The sequence below is a fragment of the Echinops telfairi genome, unplaced genomic scaffold (genome assembly GCF_000313985.2).
Source record: "Echinops telfairi isolate 266 unplaced genomic scaffold, ASM31398v2 ScPeMD7_7469;HRSCAF=8507_1, whole genome shotgun sequence".
NCBI lineage: Eukaryota > Metazoa > Chordata > Mammalia > Afrosoricida > Tenrecidae > Echinops > Echinops telfairi.
In genome coordinates, this window is record NW_022111373.1 from 116715697 (window position 1) to 116725734 (window position 10038).

Consider the following 10038-nt stretch of genomic DNA (forward strand, 5'->3'; position numbering starts at 1 on the left):
TTTATGGACTAGAATTGGACTTATGGACTTGATCTGGACTGGGCTGGGCTGTTTTCTTAATGCACAATTACTCATTGATATAAAGCTCTGTCTTATGCAAATATGTGTCATTGGATTTATTTCTCTAGTCCACCGGGCTTAACACAGGCCTCTTTTTAAAGGCTCTCTAATGAGAATGATACAAATGTGTGCCTCAGAGAACTTGTCTGCAGCCATCTAAGCTAATGAACACAGACGGGATTGAACAAGTTTTGTCTGCGCTTTTTAAACCTGACCCCATGCATGCATGAACTGGAACCCTAGCAGATTAACCTTGGTGTTCACGTGTGTGCAGACATACGTATGTGTGGACGTCAAAAAATTCTTGGAGGGCTCAAGTGGAAAGCGGGTGTTGTAAGAATGATGAAGTCAACATATGTACTAATGTGCTGGACACAAATGACGTATGTACACATTGTGATGAGTTGTATAAGCCCCTAATAAAATGATTATTTAATTAAATTTTTAAAAATTATTGGAAAATTTTCATAACTTTTAATTTTTTTTCCTCACAAATTTCTAGAAATCCCTCTGTGTAGATCATATCATTGTGAATGAGGGGGAGTGCAGAATGGAGACCCAAAGCCCATCTGTAGGCAACTGGACATCCCTTACAGAAGGATCGTGGGGTGGAGACAAGTCAGTCAGGATGCACTATAGCACCAATGAAATATACAACTTTCCTCTAGTTCTTTAATGCTTCCTCCCCCCCACTATCATGACCCCAATTCTACCTTACAAATCCGGCTAGACCAGAGGATGTACACTGGAAACACAGGGAATCCAGGACAGATGATCCCTTCAGGACCAATAATGAGAATAGCAATACCAGGAGGGGAAGGGGAAGGTGGGGGAAAAAGGGGAACTGATCACAATGATCTACATATAACCCCCCTCCCTGGGGGAAAACAGTAAAAAAGTGGGTGAAGGGAGACATCGGTCAGTGTAAGACATAAAAAAATAATAATAATTTATAAGTTATCAAGAGTTTATGAGGGAGGGAGGGTAGGGGAGGTTAGGAAAAAAATGAGGAGCTGATACCAAGGGCTCAAGTAGAAAATGTTTTGAGAATGATGATGGCAATAAATGTACAAATGTGCTTGACCCAATGGATGGATGTATGGATTGTGATAAAAGTTGTACGAGCCCCCTATAAAATGATTTTTTTTTAAAAATTCCGTTTCTGTGTATCAAAAGACAAAAGCATTAATACATTTTTTAGATATTTCATGTGAAATTCACAGAAATAAAACAGAAAAGGGCATATGTGTGTGTTAAAATAATTTAATTTTCCCTGTACATTTCTGTCCATGAGCCAACAGAAATCAAGAATGCACATTTTTTTAATATTTACCAGTTTTGAGACATTCAAGTCAAATAGCAAGAGCAGAATTCAGTCAATAACTAGTGAAATGTTTAAAAATATATATTAGACAACAAAAAAGTTTTTACAAGATAAAAAATAATCTTCCACAATGCAACAAATTGCAGATCACTGAAATTTTAACTCCTTAGATGGTTTTCAGTTCAGTTTTTGGTTTTGAAAACTAAATACAGTCAAAAAGAAAAGGTGTTGAAGAATTCCTATCTGTTTCTACGTTTTTCTTTCTTGCTTCGACTACCTGCTACATTGTTCAGAGATGATGATGATGAAAGTGCTCTCGCATGACCCGTGGCCTTTAGATGTTCAAAGAGCTTATTCCGGGATGGAAATTCGCCATGGCAGGTTGAACAGCTGATCGGGACATCACCCTGAGAAGGGAAAGAATGGTAAATAAAAGCAAGTATTACTCTCCGAGAGCAATGCTTTATATCGTAATCTGAGATGACACATCCAACAATTAAAGAAGGACGATGTTCTTCTGAAGCAGGCAGCTTTCAAGACAAAGGTAAGCAAGAATCCTACAACAATCAGTGTGGCATGAGGAGCTGATCCCAAGGGCTCACACAGAAAGAAAATGGTTTCAGAATGATGGTGGCAACACATGTACAAATGTGCTTGACACAATGGGTACATGGATTGTGATAAGAGTTGTACGTGCCCCCAATAAGATGATTTTAAAAAGAAACAACAAAAAACAAAAAAACAATCAGTGTGGCAGGTGCCCCACAGTTTAAAGAGGAATCATTTATGCTTCATAATTAATCTTCAAAATCAGAAACACAGTAGTTAAGTCGCCAAAGCTTCAGATTTCAGTTATAGAAAACAAAAATAATTGTTCTACTACACACTCTGATTACTTCCAACATGCATTTTAAAGAGAAAAAATACTAACACATATAAATTCAAAATTTGCCAAGTGATAGTTCAGGACCCACTCCTTTGCAGAAGCTTTCCGGCAGAAGGGTTCCAGGGACCCACTTGCATCGATAGGACATTATACTGTTGAAACGCAAGGGCCACGGAAACAGGCAAGCATGACTTTGACCTACCATTGTTTCTGACTCGACAGGCACCCTGGCAGCAGGTTTCTTGGTATCTTTGGCTTTCTTTCCTTTGGGTTTAGAAACACTGAAAAATAAATAACGCAGCATAAGCTCAATAGCGTGTATTCCTTTTAATTACTTAAGAGGGATGCATTCCAAAGTAATTCCTTCATCAGAATGACCTTAGTTAATTCTCACAGTTCAAATGAACACCTTTGAAGAAATCAAATTTGGCACAAGAATGAGGTAATTTACTTACAACCATTGAAACGCAAGCTAAGATAAGATCCTGAAAAGATCCCTGAGCTTTCAGACAGGGAGTTTTGTTAAAATTCAATTCACTTAACCGTCGTTTATTGAAGCAAACCATCTTTACCCGCAACCAGTAGCAGTCACACACCAAAAAAATCTATCCCACTGAATGTGGTTCCTCCAAAACAACTTCTTGGAAGGTGATCCAGTGTCTGCCAGTGCTAGGGAGGGAGACAGGTGCGGCCGCAGCCTTGTTCTCCTGTACAAGACAGGTTGCTGATCTCAGGACAAGACAGAAACCTATCAGGATAAGGGGCTTCTGTCTAAAGTAGCTGAAACGTCTGTGAGCACATTCCTCTTGCATTCTCTTCCCAGCAGGCTGTGGCTGTTGTTGGTACATGCTGTCCACTGGGTTCTGACCCACTGACCCTATCTGCAATAGAACGAAACACCGCCCAGTCCCAAACCATTCTCGTAATTACGATGATGTTTGGGCCCATTGCTGCAGTCACTGTGTCCATTTATCTTATGGGCGGGGGCTCTTCCATTTTGCTACCCTTCTTTCTACCTTACCAAACATGCTGTCTTTTTCCTGGAAATGGTCCCTCCAGAGAACAGGTCCAAAGTATGTGAGACAAAGTCTCGCAAGCCTCGCTTCTAAGCGCATTCTGGCTATTCTTTTTCCAAGCAAGATAGACTTGTTCATTATTCTGGTAGTGTATGGTATATTCTATATGCTTTGTCAAAACTATAATTCAAAGGCACTGCTTCTCAAGTCTACCTTATTCGTTACCCAGTTTTCATATGCATATGAGGCGACTGAAAATACCAAAGCTAAGTAAGCCACAGTCTCAAAATGCTATGTATTTGGTTCCTTTTGCAGATTTGCCCAGTGCAATATATGTTGCTTTGACTGTTGCTTCCATGAAGGTTGACTGTAGATCCAAGCAACATAAATCCTTAACAACTTCGATGTTTTCACAGTTACTCATGTTGTTGTTTACTGGTTCAGTGGTGAAGATTTTGTTTTCTTTACGTTAAGGTGTAGTCCATTCTAGTGGTGCTATCAGGTGCTATTTAGCAGTTCAAAATCACCAGCTGCTCTAGGGAAGAAAAATGAGGCCATTTGCTCCAGTAAAGATTGACCGCCTAAGAAAAGCCATGTAGGGTCACTATGCAGGGGGATCCACACTGAAGACTGGAGTCTTTGACCTTCATCGGGAAGTACTTCCCGTAGTCATCTTCACCTCCAGCAAGCGCGGTTCTGTTATGTCAAGTAACTGCATAATGCAGATCATTAATTTCTCCCTCCTATCCTGATGTCATGTTCTTCACACAGTTCATTTCTCAAATGATTTGCTCAGCATACAGATTAGATACGGATGGTAAAAGAATACAACCCTGACACAATCCTCTTATTTTACACTATGCAGTATCCCGTTCTGTTTAAACAACTGCCTCTTGGTCTGTGCACAGGTTCTGCAACCGAGCACAATTAAGTGTTCCGGAACTCCCACTCTTCAGACTACTATCCATAATCTCTCATGACCCACATAGTTTTGGCACAGGCAATAAAGCACAGGTAAACATCCTTCTGGCACTCTTGGCTTTCAGCTAAGGCCTGACAATGGTATCCCACATTCCACATCCTCTTTGGAAGCCTGCCTGCCTTCCTGGCAGTTCCCGTCGATATACTGCTGCAACTCTTGTTGAGTAATCTTCATCAGCAGTAATCTTCATTGCATGTGACACTAATGCTAATAATTGATAATTGCTGTATTCTGCAAGGTCATCTTTTTTGGAATGGGCATAAAATTGGATTTCTTCCAGTTGGTTGGTTGACTTAGATGAGTGAGCACCTCCAGTGCTACATCTCTTTATGGAAACTTTCCTAATTGGTATTCCCATCAATTCCTGGAGCCTTGTTTTCCACCAATGCATTTAGTGTAGCTTGAACTTCTTCCTTCAGTCTCGTTTCTTGATCACGTAACCAAACAAACTCACTGCCATCGAGTCAATGCCGACTCCTGGTGACCCTGTAGGACAGAGTAGAACTGCCCCTGTGGGTTTCCAAGACTGCAACTTTTTACAAGAGTAGAACGCCCCATCTTTCTCCTAAGGAGCTGGCTGGTGGTTTCAAACTGCTAAACTTGCAGATCACAGCTCAACAAGTAACCACTAATCACTAGGGCTCCTTTGATCACATACTGCTTCATGAAATGGTTTTTCATCAAACACTTCTTTGCAATATGTCTCTAAGACATCACAAAGATTGGTGCAGGTGTGGGGGGGGTGGCGGGGGAATACAGACAAAACTTTATCTACTGCATTGGGATTGTAATACAATACAGTCACTATGAAAAACAGTGTGAGGTTTCATCGAAAAACTAGAGATCTAACTCCCCTGTGATCAACCAATCCCACTCTTAGGTACGTACCCTAGAAACCTAATAAGAGTAACACAAACAGATATGTACACATCTATATTCATTGCAACACTGTTCACCATAGCAAAAGAAAAAAGCCTAAGTCCCCCTCAACAAATGAATAAATAAGCAAAAATATGGCACATACAATGAAATATTACAAAATCATGAAGAACAGCGATGAGCCCATGAAGCATAACATGGATGGATCTGGAGGGCATTGTGCAAAGTGAAATACGTCAATCACATAAGGATATATACTGCATGATCCCACTTCTACAAGATAAGAATAGATATATGAACAGGGACCCAAGTTCCCTGGTGATTATCAAGGAAGAGTAGAGGGGTGACGGAAAATCACTAAATAAATCCAAGAGGGCTTCAATAAAGTCGTGGAAAAACGACAATGGAATTTTTCAACAAACCTTTTAAGCTCCCTTGGACATGTTATTTTTTTCTTGGTGGAGGGGGAGTAGAGGGGGGACCAGCATAGAATGTGGGTGTAAGAACACAGCATGATCAAAGCAAATGATGCCACTAAGAAGCAGACAAGATAAAAGGATGTCTGCATCAATATAATTTGGCAAGTCCACCAACAATAATCAAAATTGAGGGTATAGTAGCATGTGTAGATACCTAGGCCAACATGTATAGAGGTAAGTACAAGTTTACACAAAGGCATGCACAAAAGAAGTATCTATGTGTACACTAACATAAAGACGTGTGCACACATATATTTCCACAGAGGACACAGTTACAGAGCCTTCTCGGACATAATCAACTTGCAAGAATGGTTTTGAGTTCAAAGGCTTAACGCCTTATTCTCGTGGGACAACTTAGTCAACTGACATCACATGAGTGGCATCTGCAGTCTCAAAACTTTGGGGAGAGCTGCCATCAAAGATACAACTGTATCTCTTCATTAGCAACAAGAGAGAAAGAAGGAAACTCAAGTCTCAGAGAGCACACTAGTCTATAGGGCTAATAGCCTACACGCACCAGGGTCCCATCCACCCAGAGACCAGAATTATTTGAAGGAGGTGGTACCCAGCTCCTGTGGACCAACCATCCTGATCAGAGCCACAACAGATAGACCTAATAGAACCAGAGGAAAAACAGGAAACAGAACTCAAATTCTTTAAAAACCCAGACTTTTAGACCAGTTGAGACAAGAGGATTCCCTGAGACTCTCACCTTAAGACACCTTGAACTGGGGAAACTCGAGTCCCCTAGCTCCCTAGGCAATGGAGCAGCCAGGACACATTTAAAGAGAATGTTGATAAACTGTAAGAAATGTAACTAATGACATCAAAATTTCACAGGAAACACTAAGTAACCCTGACTCACCTTTTATGTATTTATTTTTGAATTAATTTATTTGGACTCACCTTTTAGTATTACTTTTTGGATTGTCACACTGTTCAGTGGTCTTGGTGACACTGTTGTTTTCTTGGGGGCTGTCTCCCAAATCTTTGGCGCTGTCTTGGTTTAAATTGGTATCTTCTGGATCAACTTTTACTCCTCCAGTTCCATTTTCATTCAAATTGTCATCATAACTCTAGTTAACAAATCACAGGTGCCATTTTAGGTATAATTAGTTTCAACATACTGCCATCTTATGTGACATTGCCAAATAATTTTCATAATAGGTAATATTACACCTCATACCTTGGTACGAGTACATCTTAAGTAAAAAGGGAGATGCAGAATATGGATATGTGCTTCGAATATGGATATGCATTACAGAGATATTAAGTTATGGAAAAGTCCACAGGCTTCAAATGTGCACTAAGTGTATGTTGGAATATATAAAGGAAAAGTATGAAGACCTTAAAAACCATGTTTCCAAAGACATTCATTCAATTATTGGGGGGGGGGGACGTTTACAACATAGTAATGAAGAAGAGGAGACAGGAAATGATATATACAGCTGGATTGCAATTTGACTCAATGTTAGCAATCGCTATAGGCACAAGCAGGGGCACTATTTCTAGTTTCCCAATGATGTGAATCAACAACCATTACTTCTACAGTCAGGAGGGATGAAAAACAACAACACAGGAAACAAACAGCCAATATAAAGGAATGAGGTTTGGCAAGCACACCTTCAGCAGATCCAACTGCTTTTCCTGTGTGTGTCACACTGTACCATGTGTGCACACACACTCTGTGCACACACATCTCTGCACCCTGGCCTATCTGTCCAGAAGCAGGTGGCTGGCAGGTCTTGTGGCACCTCACCAGGTTACAGCCTCGGCACTTCTACGTGGCCATCATCCCCCTCTTTATCAGACTCAAAAAGATAACACTAATACTATCCTAGAGGTCATGTCATCAGCTGCTAGGCTGCTACCCAGAATGTTCAAATCCATTACCGCGCGGAGGAGAAAGCTGTGCAGTCTGCTTCTGCAAACATGGCAGCCTCGGACACCCTGTGAGGCAAGTCCACTCTGTCCCTCGGGGTCTTTATAAATGGACTCTATAGGCAAGGTGCTTTTTGCCTTTTTAAAAAATCTATTACGCAACTCATGTTTGAATTTCCCAATTGTTTTAAAAGTGCTGTGGCCTTGTAACCCCTGATAAAGGATGCAGCCAAAGCACATGTCTCACGCCTCTTTAATCTTCTTTAATCTACAACGTTCCCGTCTTTTAATTTTTGAGTCATGCGGGCTGTAGTTTGAGGACCCCTGGGCTAAGGGGTTACCAGAGTTTTCTACAGGAACATACCTTTTTCTTTAACAAGAAAGTTGTGGGGTGCTACTTTCAAACTGTGATGATCTTGCTCCCCAAGGATCTCTTAATGGGTGTGGCATCGAGAGACAAGTCAAGGCTGACTCACTCGTGAATTGCATCTGTGGCTGCACATCAGCTTTCTACCTGTGTTGTCACTGCCAGTGCACTAACTCCATTGTCTTCTGTGTCCTTTAAGCTCAAGCCAACCCGCTCTGTTTTCAGTTTCAGTATGAACTCACGAAGTTTTCTTTCTTTTTAAAAATCAGTGTGTGATAATCTATCACCAGTATTCTTTTTGACTCAAATCCCTCCAAAACTTGGCTGGTCCTTCAAGCTAGCTACTGGGAGCTTTTGACACATCCCCACCTACCTGGAGCACTTTCGTTTCTAGCAAAAGATGCTACAGGTTTTCCTCGTACCTTTCCTGTCCCAGCCCTGGGCACCCCGAATCCTATCAGTGGGGAACGGTATTTAGAAACCAAAATCTGGGTACTGCCTGTCCTCACGGCTATAGTGGGGGGGGGGGAGAGTAGTATCACTGCTTTTGGCATCTGGCAATGTATTTTCTTTAAATTGTGAACTCATGGCCGTCCACGTCATTCAGACTCACAGCAATCCTACAGGACAAGACAGATAGGCTCTTGAGGGTTTCCGAGACCGTCAATCTCTATGGAAGTAGACTGGTGGGATGACCTGTCAACCTTTCGGTTAGCAGCCCAACACTCAATCCACGGGGCCACAAGGGCTCCTTCTGAGCTCAGACAGACACCTCCAATTCCAGCCTAGTACCACAGCGTCTTCCTCCCTCTCTTTCAGTGATATTTCCCTGTGACCAAGAGGAGCTAGTTTCCCAAGCAGTGATCTACTGATTCATTTGCTCCGTCCTACAACACCCAGCCACCGCTTGTCTGTCACTTTGTTGTACTGTGTGGCTTGTGTGTTGCTGGGATGCTGGAAACAATGTCACTGGCCATGTTCAATCAAGGTATTGTGTGCAAAGTTACTTGAACTTTGGGGCGTATTTCGAGAGAGTTATAAAATGGGACTTGAACTTTTCTTGGTAGGTTTAACTCTGAAGCTTTTTGTGTAGATTGTGACTAATTCCTCCAGAGTAGACCGCCGAGTCCTTCATAGTCTGTGCTTTGTCTGGAAGCTCTGCTGAAACCTACTTTGGGTGACGCTGCTGGCCTCTGAATACCAGTGACATTACAACCACTGTGTTATGCACATTTGTACATACAGATGTTGCCATCATCATTTTCAAAAAATTTTCTTTCTACTTTATCCCTTCTGTCAGTTAGGATCATCTGTGCCCACGATCGAGATCAGACCAACACAGGTTATGTACACAACCCACCTCCTTTACTTTTCCCTTATTCTAGGACAGCGGTTCTCAGCCTTCCTAATACCGCGACCCTTTAATACAGTTCCTCATGTGGTGATGATCCTCCAACCATAAAATTATTTTCGTTGCTACTTCATCACTGTAATTTTGCTACTGTTATGAATCAGGCGACCCCTGTGAAAGGGTCGTTTGACCCCAAAGGGGTCGCAACCCCCAGGTTGAGAACCGCTGTTCTAGGGGTTCTGGTAACTGCCAAAATCCAACAACCCTGACTCCCTGCCATGGAGTCAATGCTGACTCAGAGACCCTACGGGACAGGGTAGAACTGCCACTGTGTGGGTTTCTGAGACTGCAAATCTTTGTGGAGAAGAAAGCCCCACCTTTCTCCTGCAGGGAGGCTGGTGGTTTAGAATTGCAGACTTTGCAGTGTGCAGCTCAGAGCACAACCCATATGCGACCAGGCTCTTTGTCCCCGACAAAGGCGAGAGAAAGGGCTCTCAAGTACTGACCACACAGTCTTGGGTGGACGGTAGTATGAGTCAATGGGTAAAAGGAGCATTCAACTTGCCCTAGAGTCTCATAACTGATGCAAAAAGTTCCAACTTATCGTCTATAATGCCATGTGTTATTTTTACAATATGAAAATGGAAAGAACTGTCAAAAGCATTATTATAAATTGGATAAGCCAAACATGAAGTTTGAACACTGACTAATGGGTTACCCAAGTTTTCTTCCTAAATCTTTTCAACTTTTAAATAACATGTCCACAAAGTACATGAGAGGAAGTCTGGACATCCTTGCTCCCAGGAGCACGCT

The 10038-nt window shown here is 41.9% G+C and overlaps 1 protein-coding gene across 1 annotated transcript in view; it reads right to left on the minus strand.

The window, feature by feature from the left end:
* Positions 1–1305: 1305 nt before the first annotated feature.
* Positions 1306–10038, minus strand: part of DNAJC21 (DnaJ heat shock protein family (Hsp40) member C21) — a 28974-nt gene continuing 20241 nt past the window's right edge. Inside the window, exons 11-13 of the mRNA XM_004698082.2 lie at positions 6533–6702; positions 2473–2551; positions 1306–1791 (exon numbers count right to left, since the gene is read on the minus strand). Of these exons, the coding sequence (XP_004698139.2) occupies positions 1624–1791; positions 2473–2551; positions 6533–6702 (417 nt within the window). The 3' untranslated portion in view covers positions 1306–1623. The remainder of the gene's footprint in view (positions 1792–2472; positions 2552–6532; positions 6703–10038) is intronic.